The 15,436-nt window shown below is 48.9% G+C and overlaps 1 protein-coding gene across 3 annotated transcripts in view; it reads left to right on the top strand.

Annotated features, from left to right (window-relative positions):
- LOC143216720 (uncharacterized) overlaps positions 1-6,181 on the top strand; it is a 70,579-nt gene extending 64,398 nt beyond the window's left edge. For 2 of the 3 annotated variants that reach the window (XM_076440021.1, XM_076440022.1), the window contains exon 8: positions 286-6,181. In XM_076440021.1, coding sequence (XP_076296136.1) covers positions 286-662 — 377 coding nt within the window. In that variant the 3' untranslated portion in view covers positions 663-6,181. The remainder of the gene's footprint in view (positions 1-285) is intronic. The other variant, XR_013010603.1, reaches the window with a different exon arrangement.
- Positions 6,182-15,436: the final 9,255 nt, after the last annotated feature.

Here is a 15,436-nt window from a genome sequence, read left to right as displayed (position 1 = left end):
CGAGGCCGATGAAAAGTTGGATGCAGGCTTCAGTTGTTTAACAACTCCCCCATAGTAATTAGACTTCGTTATGCAAAGACCAACTTCCATAGAATATCGGTGAAAAATCAGAATATACGAGGAAAGTTCAGCGACTAGAAAATTGCTCTCGGTAAATCCTCGGTAAATGTATCATTAGCTTCACTGATACACGTTCCTGCGTAGATATTTCTTTTTATTATATTTTTAATTTTAGCGATGCAATTTTGCACGCCAGCGAACTTTACGATCGTTTATCATTTTCAGGAGTGAGGCCCTACAAGTGCGAGGACTGCGGCAAATGTTACAGGAGGTCCTGGGGCTTGAAGGTCCACAGGTATCGTCACACAGGTGTGAAACGATTCGAGTGCGATTTCTGCAAATCGCGATTCAGCGTGAAAACGAAATTGGCGAAGCACATTTACGGGCACATCGGCGAGAAACCGTACAAATGCAAATGCTGTGGTCGTCAGTACGGTGAACGGTACCAGCTAAAATCGCATAAATGCATCGGTTCCGTTCAAAATTCGTCGAAGATGAAAATCGAGCGACGTTTTGGCAACTTGACTTCGCAGATTGTATTTTTTAGGCCAAAGACCGCAACGTCTGGGCCAAAAGTTATCTATCCCGTCATTGGTACCTGAATCGTGTGCCTTTCGAAAGCACACATATTTTAAGAAAAACTAAGCTGTAAGAAGAAGAACCTGAGAAGGTATTTTTATTTTAAGAGTCTGAAGAATAACACTATAAATATTGTAAGTTAAAGAATCTGTATCATATCGACTGCCCATTTGTTTCATTACAATTCACAGTGGGATAAAAATAATATGTAAAAAATTGTTACAGACGAAATATTATAGATTATACTGTAATCTTGGTGATCCAGCATCCATCGAAACGAGAATGAGTCCGCTAGATGATTCGCTGCCGGTAGATCACGTTTGCCAGTAATGGATGTTCATCTATTCGAAATGGTAGACTTTTCCCGACCTTATCCGTGTTTGCATGTCGGTGGAGCTTCAATAAGAACTCGGCCTTAATAAGTACCTGGCCGCGGAACAAAAGCCCGATTAATTCCAGCCTGGTCCGACTCGATTCGGATCGGCCTCCGGTGCGGCCTAGCTTAGGTTCGTCATCAGAGTTCCTCACATAATCATAGTGGTTGTCCGCGTATCGCTGGGACGTGACCCGAGCTTGATTACCGAACAATCCGGACGATTTCTTCAACCCTTACAAACTACTCGCGCTGAAACCTAACTGCCGCAGTCCTTCCATATCATCTGCTCTTGCAGAACATTTTCATTTTCCATAAAAATCCGCGGTCTAACGTTAATTATGAACTGCGCTAAGCGATTGAAAATCACAGAAAATGGCCTGTATTGATACAACGATTATGGAGTCGATAGCCAATATTCGGGCCCGATGGGAATTTCAGCAGGGACGCACGGTGAATTCGTGAATAGAGAAAAACATGGTCGAGTGGCGAACATGCGTGTGTCGGCACGGTCAAAGGGAGGCTCGCGAATCACAGATGCAATCAGATAAAGGGCGGTTCTTCTCGGATTACCGTACGCGGGCCCCCGCTGCGTCCACGCACCTTAAAGTACCATTCTCACGTGCGGCGACACAACCGGGGCCCACGTGCTCGAGATACAGTTGAGAGGCCGACCGGCGACTGGCGACCGGTTCGCGTATTATCAAAAGCAAATTATATAATGTACCCTTGAAAAGAATTCCAGGTGGACAGGTATCCGGACAGGTTTAACGGGAAAAAGGTCCCGACGAAAATGGCGCGCTGCGCTTATGGTTCAATTAAATCGAGATGAAGAGATTAATGCCCGCTACGTGTTTTCGCAAACTGTTTTGGCGACGTGTGACGGTTTCGTTGTTTTTTGTCTGTATAGTCTAATCGTCACGCTAAACATTTTTGCACGAAAACATTCTCGCTGTGAAAATCCGACAAATAAGTTTGTAGGTCGTCTTATTTTCTTCGCAAACGAAACAAACAATCCGAATCACGTGAGCATGTTACGGTACCATTTCCGCGTGAGCGTCGCGTCTAACGCGTTCGCCCATTATGCAGCCATAATCAGAAGCGTCTGACAAGTCACTCGACATTATGAAACCCGAGGGAGAGGAGAGGAGAGTAGGCAGGTGGATAATTAGGCAAACAGCCAGGCAAACGCGGATTAGCAACGAGTGTAGCCGGCGCGACTGGCAATTAGGAATCCGGTCGCTCTCGGCGAAATAGTATCGGCGCCGGTATCTAAGAGTCAGCCGATTAGCATAGACCGGCGAATAGAGCAACCGTGGTGGGTGGGGAGTAATTAAAACAGCCACGATCCTTATCGACATAATTAGGAGTTGGCGTGACGCTGCATAAGATCCCGGGTAACGCCACTGGCCGGACTGTCGGATCGTAGATCCCGCGATCAGGACATAATTAGTCGAGAATTATGACTCTGGTGAAATCCTGCGCGGTCACATTCAAATCGCGCCCTTCGCGAAATTAAATCGATATTCGATCGGCAACTGTTCTCCCCTGTATGATTAATTGATTTTCATTAACCGACTTCGAAAAAGGAGGAGGTTACTCAATTCGATCTGTATGTGCCTTTTTTTCGCTTTTCTTTTTCTATGTATGTTCACCGATTACGCCGAGATGGATGGACCAATCGGAACGAAACCTTTTGCATCTTGTAGAGTATGTTCCCGGGAAAAAATTTTACATTTTTTTTGTACGTTAAACGGACGTTTGTACCATGATTTTCGGCAGCGTTCCGCAAGGCCTAGCCACGAGTTGCTGTCCAAAAGAAAGAGCGGAGCCGAGGAATATTAAATAACGACGATGTCGATTAGTATTGACAACGGCGATTAAAGAGGCCGAATTGCCAGTCGGTAATGACCGAGCAGCCCCTCGCGAGCAGTGAGCACTGTAATTTCATTGATAATATTTAAATACGGGCTTTTGATAGCTGTCTACCCTTGGCTGGTATTAGCGCGGGCCCTGAAGGATCCCACCGTCCCCCTTCCACCTGACTCACTCCGCCCCTGGAACCGGCAGAGGCGTACTATTTATCGACCTGGTCCCGTCATTATTTCATCGAACTCTTTCATCGCCTCTTCTGGTTAATCGGCAACCCGCGAAGCCCGAAACCGAGCTCAATACTCTGCCTTCTACCCCCGCACTTTTTTTACTGTGGTTCGGTCATTAGATTACGCTAATTATTCTCACTCTTTCACGTTCACAAATAATATCTCCAAACTAAGTAGTGCACGATAATAAATAAATGCTGTTACGAGAGGTTTGAAAGCTAATTTGTAGCTAACGATCAAGATAATTTTCTATGCAGTCATAAATGTTACATCTCATTGGATCACGTCATTAGCGATTTCAAGATGGGATTATCCTTGTTATTGAACGTCTTTTTACGCTCCGGCAACTTATTATCGATAGAGTAGGCCTGGAACCTTGAAAGATAAGCATTAATCGCGATCCGATCTTAATGTTTGTCGATTACTTTCCTTATCAAAGTTAATATACCCTTTAATCTCTTTGATATTAACCATGTGCTGGATGTATGCAATTTTTTCTTGTTCCGTTGACAGGAGAAAAATGTTACTGCTGAGAATTTACTGATACTGTCAATGATCCAACCCAATTAACAGCGAATGATTATACTACGCTCGGCTCAAGCAATAATTTTTATCAAATCTATCACATGAAAGAGAATAGTAAGAATCTGTTCTCTCAAAACGGAAAAATTCGACCCATAGAGATTCAGTGTCGCATCGAACAATCTAACTGTAAACGCAATAAAGTGCACAGCACGGCCAACGTCTGCAGTTTATAGATCCACTCTAGACGTCCTAAACTGTCTATCAACAAGGTCCGAGATGATAAAGAATCCAACGCGAGTATCCCGATGGCAATGGCATCGACCGAAGAGCTCGTCGGCGACCAAGAAGGACGCGGTTTATGCAGCCTTGCAATTATGCGCTCTCCTGGCCTGCAGAAAAAGATGACGGATGCGCGGAGTGCAGCGCATGCTGCCCCTCTCTGCGCAGCCGGAAGATATGAATTTCAAATTCCGGCGCGGCGCTGGGATTTTTGCTCGGGATTTCGTTGACTTAATTTCATATCCAATTAGATCGCGCTCGCTGCCGGGAAAAAGCCGACCGCCTTCTCTAAATTTATTGTGCATACGCATGTACCGCCCGTCTCTCGGTGCATCGGTGCATCGGTGCATCGGTTCAGTACACAACGTCTACGTTAACTGAATTTTTTTCTCAAGAACGATTAAACTTCTTGCGCTAGAATTTTACACACGCATTCGTGGGCGTTTCGAGTGTGTATGTGTGATTTATATATATATTTTGTTTTTTCGCCAAAATATGCTTAAACGAAGGTGTGTCGAGAAGCTATAGTTTTTTCGAACGACTGTACCGAGGGCTGGCACAAACAAAGACCATTGAACCTCGTCGTATTAGCATGCGACGTTATTTAATTATGCGACGATCCGAGGTGTTTTGCGAACTTTGTAGCGTTTTTTAACGAGCGGCGGTTTTCACTTTCAGCGAGACAGCCGGTAACGGCTGGCATAGAGCTCGAAGCGTTCCGGGGATTGTTCTAATTAACGCGAATTAATAATACCGGCCCCCTTTCCCGGCGTTCTTAATTGCGATGAATTCGTAATTCGCCTGTCTGTGCTGGCGGGCTTTACCTCCTCCCTCCCTCCCTCCCTCTCTCTCTCTCTCTCCCTTCCCTCTATTATGAATTAAATGCGCGTTAACTTTAGACCGATGTTAACGATTAGGATCGAGGGTCGCGCTAATTAGAGGCATAACCGGCTGGTCGTCCGTTCGGTATAATTCGATCGTTTATTTTTCCGAGAGAGATCGAGATGCATTGTGCAGCGAGTACACACCTCCGACGGATTAATAATAATTAACTAATCAAACTTTTCTCACACTTTTGGTTTAAAAACGCTACGAACTTTCGATCCAACATTTTCGATCATTTTCTGTCCATATCCTAATATCAAATAATAATAATTGTATCCACGTCCCACGTAAACGATTTTCCCGTCCTCGGTGCATCGGAGTATCCAATAAAATTCTAGTTCTTCTGCCGGAATTAAAGATTCCCGAGGATGTCGACTCCGGTGCACCAGGTTTTTGCTAGATCGCGAGCGGCGCGGGAACGAAAAGTCTCTTTCCATAATCGACGGAATTAAGGGCATTTCCATGAACATTGCGCCGCGCCGGCGTGGTCGATGCTCGGGGATTTCTTCCCGTCAACTCTTTTCCCTTTTTTTCTACTTTTTCTTCGAGCCTTCTGCCACGCCGCAGCTCATTGAATTGAATCAAGCCGGCATTAAGTCGGATTATACCTAAACGCTCGAGATGAGGCGCATCGCGAACAGATATATTAAGGCTGTCAACGGAGACGGAAGGCTACACGATCCGACTGGAAGCCAGACGCAAAACGAGACCGCGCTAGCTCGCTCGCTCGCTCGCTCGGCTTCGCTCCGCTTCATTCACATCGGCTGGGCGCGGCGGCGATCAAGCACGCGACAGCTTTCCTGTCTCGTGATCGTGGACCGTTAACGTCCATGGATCGCCGACATCCTGTCCGCCATCTAGGATCGCTGATCCGTCGGAAAAACCGTTTGTTGCGAGAGCCTCCGTTGTTCTCTTCGGCGCTATTTCTTCAAAAGATGGCAAAAAATCTTACGGTAGATATTGTTCCGATGAAGATGTCGCTTTCACGTGCTCTATCTACTCTTATCCTTTTGTATTACTTTTTTCGAGGACGCCGTTGCAGTAGATTCCAGCTAGAAAACAGAGACTCCTTAATGTTTATCTTGTAGTAGCAAGTATACAAAATTTCACGATCGAGGTAGACGATTTCGATTCTGCGGAGAGATCGTCCACTAATCTCTCGAGTCGCAAGCGTCCAACGCCTCAGGATCAGATACCGAGATCGTTGGCAGTGCCTCGGCAGCGAGAATGTCGGCCGACCGGACAAATCGTCAGTCCACTTACGAATCGGTGTCCAGTTTGCCGGGGCCCGCTCCTCCCACGGTGGAGCCGAGTCGGGGCCCGATCTCTCGCGGATCGGACAAGCTCCCTTCTACCGAGCGGAATAAAGATCAGCGGGTGCCTTCGTGGCGGGCTTGGATGATTGAAAAAAATATCCGGCAGGCCGTCGTCGAGCCGGCTCGTCATCCTGTGACGAGGTCTCGCAAGGTATCGACCCTCTCTCGAGAGCCTCCGGAATAACGTCGGTTTCCATCGAGAAAGAGTAAAAGCGAACCTTTCTCTCTTGGTCTCTCTCATAGCTCGCGTCGTGGACGGCGGCGCTTTTGCCACGATGTAGATTTGTTTGCATTTAAAAATCAAATCGCGACCGCGCGTCGTGCTCGTCCTCTTCTTCTGCCTCCTCTGTCCCCTCGATCGTCTATCCTTCTTCCACTCGATCCTTCTTACCATTCCCGTACCACCGGGAACAGAGGAGCTACTCTTCTTTCTCGGCAGGATCGCTGAGGTTGGTATGCATGGATCCAGTGGAACATAGCTTCCTCTGGTCAATCTCTCTCTCTCTCTCTCTCTCTCTCTCTCTTTCTCCCTCTCTTTTTCTTAAGAGAAACAGAGTAGAGGTGGTTGCTCGCGTTGCTTGCCTCTCGGTCGGGGACAATGCACGCCAGTTTTTGCGTCGTTTGCTTCCTCGCCGAACGATGGATCTGCTTGGACTCGCTGGCTACCATCTCGTTTTCTTCCTCCTCTTCTTCTTCCTCCTTCGTGCCTCCTTCTATCCGCCTTTTTCTACGACAGATGCCCTTTCTTTTGCTCCGACTTCTGCTACCTTCCTCTCTCTCTCTCTCTCCCTTTCTCGTTCTTCACTGTCTCGTTCTTCTTCTTCTTCTTCTTCCTCTTCTTTCTTTCCTCTGGTTCTCGAATCTTTCTCTGTCTATTCCGCGAGAGGTATCCAGAGGCCTTCTCTTTTTCTACCGCGCCGTCGATCGTCCCGGCTCTCTAACCCACCCTCGCGTACAATGAAACCGAAAATCTTCTCCGGCACCCGGGGAATGCGGCGCATGATTACCTACATCGAACCGAAGAGGACCGGAGAAGGCAAGAAGAACCGCGGCTCCTCTGCGAACACGCCGCGCCACTCTTACGACGAAACGATCCCCTCGAGCTGATGTCGGCCCGAGACGAGCCACGATCGATCGTTGGGTTGAGGAGGATCCGAAGAAGCTAGAGCAAGGACGCGATAGGTGTATGGAAACGAGGGCGGCGAGCGAGCTTCAATGAGGCGGCTTGGGAGAGACGTCTTCGGGGTCTTCGAAGACCCTTCGATTGGGACTGCTCGCAGAAGTTTCAATTCTGTATTGGTACTAACGATACAGTACATCGATACTTCATAAAATGAGATTGTATGAAAAATCAACGATTGACCTAATATTAATATTTTCCTGTTTACTTTTTCAAGAGGTAATTATATTAATTACACACGCGCAACTCTCAACTGACAAAATGAGAGCGACACGAGCACAGATCCAAGAACCAACAATTAAACTAGCTCGCCGTTCTGAAACCTCGAGCCACCATCAATCATTGCAGACAAAGACCCAGACAATCCCATAGTCAGTTACCGAAAGAAGGCGGATCGCTCTCGATTTCGTCAGAGACACTTTCTCGCAGGGTCCGGCGGTTAAGGCACGCCGGGACCACCAGATTTAACGTTGGTACAACGACACTCGTTGCACGGAGGAATGACATCGCATTCCAACCATGATCTCGGCTGGTCGACGTGGCAGGGGATAGCGGGGTGGGCAGGGCGTTTAGCAGGATCTTCGGTAATTGTCATTTCTGGCCAGCCGGGCATACCTACTCTCCTCAGAACGAAGACTCTCGGCCGAGGACGCGGGAGGAGAGGGGTTCTTATAATAATATGCGACCATGTCTTGAAGCGGTGTCCTCTGTCAGGTCCGCGTCCAAGTTCCAGTCCCGGGGTCCAGTCCGGTTCGCCTAATAAAACGATCGTCGATTATCGTGCAATTATGCCGTCTCATTAATCCACCAGCAATTATGTCCTCCCCACTCTTCTTGCCGGTCGCGTCGGTTTGTCTCTCCCTTGTCCTCCGGACCGTCGCTTCTTCTCGGTCCCCCCTTACCGTCCCCCTTCCTCTGACTCACTCTCTTTCTCTTTCTCTCTCTCTGCCCCCCATCGACGGCGAAGAGTCGGCCGTAACCCTTTTCGTGCGTTCTCTCCCGCGGAGGGGCTCTGCAGGCCCTTATCCGCCGTTTCATAACTTATGAACGTTGACAAGCGCATGCTGCAATGTTGGGACAACCGCTCCGTTCCGTCAGCCGCGGCAATTACACCCTACTTGGAACCCGATGCCAGCGATCGCGAACACGCGGCATCCATCCGCGAGCCCCTGTCCGTCCAATGGACGACGCGAGGCAGCCCTGAGGCAAGGCGAGGCGAGGTGAGGCTGTCTTTTTCGATCCGCGCCGCCAAGGCACTCCTTTCCCGTGCCAGCCGGAAAGAAGCTAGAATGCTGCGCGACAAATAGGCGACGGTACCCTGAACGCATGCATGGTTCGCGGTAGCTTCGCTTTGACTTTTTTTCGAGCGTTTGTTCACAGTCGATCTAGATGTACCATGTAGAATTTGTTTGAACTTCTTCGTTACGAGTCTGACAGGGTATTGCATTCGTTTTTATTGTAGACATCGTTTAAATCTACAAATAACTCGACATTTGAAAAAAACGCCTTATATGCTAACATGTACAATAGGTTGTATAATCTTGGGATACTCGCGTCCCCGGGCCCCACTCGACGCGAGGACTATATTTTTAGCAAATCGGGCCCAGCATTCCGAGTGCTCCAATTCTAGGACAGCGTCTCCTCGATCGCCAGTCCGCTTTCCCCGGGCCGTCGCGACGAATCGGTATCATCGGGCCCGCGTTCCACAGAGAGAAGGATAGCGGGTCCCGAAAAAAGCTGGGCCTCGTCATCGTCGCGTATCCCGACGATAGCGCATTCAAATAAAGGCGAGGCCGGCTGCTCGTAGCTGGTGACAAGGTCTGACGCTAGCTCCTTTTGATGTCGCCGCCGCGGTCGGCATCTGATTAGCATCCAGTCCCCCCTTCTCCTCCGGGCCCCGTGGCTCCCCACCAGTTGGGCCCACGACTCGGAGAGAGAGGGAAAGACGAGGTCGAGTCGAGAGAGCAGAAATCTAGAGCCCGCGATGTCACTGCGGGACCGTTGACTGACCAACGTCTCCTCGTCCGTCCATCCAGCTCGCCTCTAACCTACCAGGGGCCTCAGGCCCCTCGGAGAGAGGGGAGGGGCGAGAGACCAGCTAGCTGCTGAGTTATTCCTACCAAGGAGCCCCCCTCTATTCCCTCGACCTCTTTCCCTGTGCGTGGAGCCGCGGCGACATCATTTAAATGTCCCTTTGCGGACGGTCCGCGGGTTTTTAGTCCCTCATCTCCGGGAAGCCAACGGCCCTGGCTGCCGGGAATACGAGAGGAGGCTAGATTCAGCTGGTATGCCTGAAATACCGGCATACTAAGCAGCCTGCACTTTTCCCTTAGGGCCATGGGCCTCGCGAATTCTCCAGTTTTCTTTCAACGATTGCTGAAGGACCAGAGGCGAATGGGACATTCGAATGATCGTATGTCGATATTCTCGAGTGCCCTGAAGCTTAAAATATTAAAGGAAAGAAGAAGCGTCGAATTTCCAAGCTTCTGCCGTACCAGATCATCGATCGCCCATCAATCGAGCCGTCCTCTAGAGGTCACAAGACAAGCCTAGACCAGCGCCGAGAGCAGGGTGAAGTCCGTAGGACCGCGGGAACCCCGGTAAACAGCGACCGTTCATACATCGCTGGGCTATGAATCGTCCGAGCGTGAGATCGTAAAGTCCTCCTTATCATCGTCTGCATCTTAATGCAGGGTACATACGTTAGGTACCCGCTCCGTCTGTTCGTCGTGCGCGGGTACAGGTACGCGCGTGGTCGCCCGGCCCAGCGTACGTTATGATGTTTCACGAGCTGGAAGAAGGAACGGACGACGAACGGTGAGAGGAAGGTGGAACAGGCGATAAAGGGAGCACCAACGCAAACGGGGGGATAAGGGTGGGGACTGTGCAGCTCCGCAGTCCATATGCAGAGCCGGCAGGCCGGGCACAGGTGTCCGACGCCTCAAACAACATCTTTATACCCCGCTCTTAACCCTAACCAGCTCTCGCAAGCGCGAGCCTTAATATATTTCCTCCGGTACGCGTACATACGCGCACGTCACACCGCGTTTGATGTGTTACTCGCGGTTCGAGGACTCGGCGACCGGGTACGGTGGACCCTGGCTCCCGGAGATGATGGAGGATCCCGGGGACCATGGATCGCTGCCCGTGATCGATACGGGGTGATCGATCAGGGCTGAACGTAAGTCGAGTTCAACGTTTCGTAACTTCCCGATTTTCATTGCGATCAGTTTAGAAAATATCAAGTTCTCGCCAAAATTTCCCCCCACGTGGTGCATTCGGCGCGGCAAGGATCCGACGCAACTTCCTGCATCGCAGAAACTTCATCATACTCCCTTAACGCGTCATCGAAACCCTCCATTATTAGCTACCCGGACCGGGCGGTCGGTAATTGGTCGAGGAATCGGCGTATCGGGGGCAGGGGCGCAGGTGCACTCGAGATCTAGAGGGCCCTGTTCGCAGGACGATTCCGGTGGATGCAGTCCGGAGGATGCGCCGGCGCATCCTGTTGCATATTTCACCCGCAGAACCCTTTTAGCCGTTTCAGCGTGGCTACGGGCGCACGGGCGTGTAAATCAAACGCGCGCTGCCCGCTTGTAAATCTCCGGATAAATACACACCACGGAGATAATTTACGCAGCTGTACGTCGCGTCGTGTCTCTCCCTCTCTCTCTTTCTTTCTCTTTCTCTTTCTGTCCCAGCCAATTTTTCCCCCCTTTTTTCCCCGGTTCCCGCGATCTCTGTCTCTGTTGGCCTCTCGATCCTGTTCGAGGGCCCGGTCGGTTTTCGGGCCGTATGCAACGGGGCCTCAACTGTCCCGGAAGGCGAGGGCCTTGTCAAAACGCCTCGTTATGCCCCGCACAACGATCGTTACGCTGCGCCGACGTTGATACGCCGATAATCCTCGACGCAGAGAGAAAAATATTAGCTATATATTACCGGGACCGATGCAGGCCCGTCAAATGGGTCTTAAGGCCCCTCTCCCGGCTCTATCTCCCTGCCACTATTTGTCCGCGCGTAATGAGAGGAATGTTTACCGACACCTTGAGATAATTATGGGTGAGCCGCGCTCGAGATTTAGAGCTGGGCCCGGCTGCGGTGCAGCTTCGACAACGTTTATTTATTACTTTCGAGGACTCTCGGTCGCTATCGTTTCTTGACGGTGGGTTGGGCGGTGGCTGTGGATTTTTAACATTGTCAGATGCGGTCGATTGCAGTACCCTAACTTATAACTTAAATTTTAGAAGGTAAGTGGGAACCAATGGTGCATTATGTGCTGGGAGGGAAGAGGAGCAGTTGCTTCGTTATTTCGAGCGTCGAATGCCGCGGCGGGGCACGAGACAAAGCGTGGATGCACTTTTAATACCGGCCGGACAGATTTGATGCATCGGCGGATAAGTAGCCGCGAGTTCTCACTTCATTTATCAAGGGCTTGGCCCACCTGTCGTCACCCTGGCAGCCTCCATTCACCGTTCGAAGCGAGAACGGTGCATCGCGCGCGTCCGCCTGCATCTGGCCCGGTGCACAACACGTGCATTAGATACTTACGGATTGCACATCCGAGCGCGATAAAATACGGAGCCGGCACGATCTGATGGATGATCTCGGCCGGAACGTGTCGGAGCAGCTTCTGATAAGATTCCTGATATTTTTCATTGGTTTATGGGGAAATTGATTGCCGATGGAATCGGATAGTTTCACTGCCTGTCGAACACCCGAGAATCATCTCTGCTGGCTTTGCAAATTGCTCGGTACTCTATTAGATGGCTCCTCTCGATCAATATCTGGCGCTGTTCGATGATCGAGGCTGACAAACCTTGATTAGTAGACTGCGGGTCTTTATGGAAACTAAGACACGATTTTAATCTTCTCTCAAATTTTTTACACTTACTCATTTTTATTATAAACTAGCTTTCCCCCGCCACGCGTTGTTGTGGCTCAGTATTTTTTAAGCATTCTTCGCGATGCCCGTTCTTCCTCAATTTGATTTGATCTTAATCGTCGCACTGCTTCCGTTCCGCGAGTACAACGACCTAAGTTTGCTTTTCTGCGAGTCACTTTTTATGTACTAAAGTAGAAAGAAAGTCGTATCAATAACATCTAAAATTGCTAAACATTAAATAAGGAAAAAACGCGAACTATAAAACAAAGAGAAAACTTAATGATTTAAAAATACTAACCAAATATTTCAATTCAAACGCAGATCAATCTACTCAGCTGAATTCCAATGCAATGAGATACTTACAGAACAAATCACTCCGAATAGGTCAATCTTTCTATTTATATATACATAATTCACAATATAATTTGAAGCGGAATACCACTGAGAAGATTCTCTTCGTGACGCATTGGTGATAATGCGAATCAACACGAAACCATATCGATTATATTATACATCAGTGTTTTCGCAAACGCGCCACATTCACATAACTCGAAGTAAGCAGCTAGCGTTGTAGCCGGTGGAAAAGTCGTCAAAACTCTTGAACGAATGGACTTTTTCGCATGCTGATTTCTCATAAACCTTCCCGAAGAAACGCTACGCCTAATGGCTCAAACCCCAGCTTCCTACGTTCAGCCGTTACGGAGATGACCGTTTACAAACAAACGGACATTTATTTACATTTTTATTTATATAGACGTGTGAAATCCTACTGGAGCTTTCCAGAAATTTTCCAGATGAATCTCCGCGAAGTGTACGAGGTGAATGGGTTGGTGGACGGTTAAAGGAAGGCGGACACCATGCTGCGCGAAGGATCTAGCACAAGAATGGCCCAAGACGGCATGCATAAAGCCCTGTCGTCCGATTATATATATACATATAAGCAGATATATGCAGAACCAGTTCGCCGTTATTTATCGTCCGCCAGGGCCACGTACACTCGCGTCTCAAGTGGCTCGTACGAATACTGTGTCTCTCCCCCATCGAGGATCAAGAGGTTAGCACCCGACAACCCGCGCAGTCGGCGGTTTGACACCCTGCTCGGCGACGTTACCGATATTTCTCTCGAAAAACGGCGCGAATCGACGGTGCAAGACAATGTGCGCTCTCTGCCGCGTCGGCAGCACCCTCTTTGATACGCCGGAGAACGAATGGAGGCGTCGATATACGCACGCAGAGTGCGTGTGCGATCTTTGTATCGCTTCCAGAGAGATATCGAGGCTTGAGAAACTCGCGTACGGCGGCTGCGATCCATAGATCTGCTCTCGGCAGCCAGGCAATATAATATAGTCAAAAATTAATATTCATCCCGCACGAGAATTTTCTACTACAGAAATATTACGAATTTCAAAGGGTCACTGGGATGAATTTTGAAGGGTTGTTCAGAGCAGAATAGCACGCTATAATCAGTGCCCGACTGCCCGACGATAGATCTCGGTTTCGTTCGTCCAATTCTCCGAAGGCAGTCGAGCAGCTCGATCGTGAATTACCATCGTGCAAACCTCGGATTGGTCGTGCGTCGGTCTAGGTTGGTCGTAGTTTCATTTTCAGCATGGTCTTTCTCAGCCACCCCTTTACTCGTTCCCTTTTTTCGGAAGTATAACGGCTCGTAGCAGCCCCCAACGATCGGGCGGCGGTGCTAACGACTTTTAGATCATTAGTTACTGAAACTACCAATACAATTATCGGGCCTGGATATTTATTTCCTTAATCTCGGCCCCGGGACGAGATTGCGGGGCCACGAGCAATTCGGCGCGAGGCTCTTCTCTCCACTCCACTCATTCTCTTTTGTCTCTCTCTCTCTCTCTCTCTCTCTCTCTCTCTCTCTCTCTCTCTCTCTCTTTTCCTCTTCTCGTTCTCCAGACACTTTGGCCGCCTGTTATTCGGCGACCTTTATACCGCAAGGTCTTAATTAACCCTTCGATTATCATAACAAGTCCGCGCAACTCCCATTTCGCTCCGACTTCGGGATGATTGATGCTTCACCTGGTTTTCGCCGTTTTCGAAGCCTCCGCACCAGTCATTTTCGTGAATCGCATGATACGCTGCCTCTGTTATTCCCGACGATTGCTTGTTTCTTCGATTTGCTATTTTTTAGAAGCCGGATGAGTGATCGAGAGCGGTTTAATCACACGTTTGCGATTGTTTGTGTATACTATGAAGATCGGTAGACCGAAACTCTCGGGAATATTGAAGTCCCAGCAGAAATTCCGTTCTTTCAAAGACCGCATAATATGAGCAGTCTAATTAACAATTTGAATAACATTTTGCTTCGTTATTGCAAGAAAAATCCCCGGGCAATTTCACCGGAGTTATTTCATTGTTCCATATTCGATCGGACGAGCGAAAGATCTGCCACCATTTGTGATATTTCGCGGACGTTAATTGCGAGCAGCGGCACCGGTTGTTTGTTCAATTATAATGGGCAGCGGTGATTTAGCGTATGTACGCAATAACGTGGTTAATGCGATGCTAAAATATTTTCCCCGCTGCGTATTAACATTTACAGTGCAACTCGATCGCGTTGACGCGTGACTGTTGTTAGACGCTTGCCGGCCAGATCCGCCGTTAATTAATCTTTGAAATCTCGCTTGATAGATATCTGACTCCGATGCTCATCTAGCTGAATCATACTGTTTTCCGCCAACAACTTTCGCCTGTATTGCTCAGCCATAGCTGTGAAACTCCTACACAAAAATGGTAGAAATGGATAAACGAGCAACTGAAAGACTGTGAAGAAATTCTGTACGATTATAACTAATTATTGTATCTATGTTCTAACTTCGCATGAAAATTCACAGTCTACGAAGCTTCTTCGTTTCGTGAGAAGAGTGACGTGCATTCGATGAAGAGATCGAACGATCAATGATCAAGGGACAGCACGATGAAATCTGGCGTCGCTCGATCTTTCAGGTGAGTAATCGACGGGGGCCGTCCGCCAATCAGTTAGGAGCTGAACGAGCCGAAAGTTGATTCGTGCTGGTCGCAAATTCAATTAAAAGTTGCGGTTATTAGGTTGGACAATGAGTCCCGGGGGACATGACCGCCGGCTACAGGGAGAAAATGGCGGCCGGTCGCGAGGGAGACAGGATAAAAAAGGACGAAACGTAAAACTAATGGGGTCCTTGCTGATTCCGCTCGGCTGCCACCTTGATTAAGCTTCTCGCGACGCTTCGAGAAAATATAATGACTTCTTTG

The sequence above is a fragment of the Lasioglossum baleicum genome, chromosome 16, assembly GCF_051020765.1.
Source record: "Lasioglossum baleicum chromosome 16, iyLasBale1, whole genome shotgun sequence".
In the NCBI taxonomy this organism is placed as follows: Eukaryota; Metazoa; Arthropoda; class Insecta; order Hymenoptera; family Halictidae; genus Lasioglossum; species Lasioglossum baleicum.
Note: the sequence above shows the minus strand (reverse complement) of the source record. Positions and strands in the feature narration are given on the sequence as shown.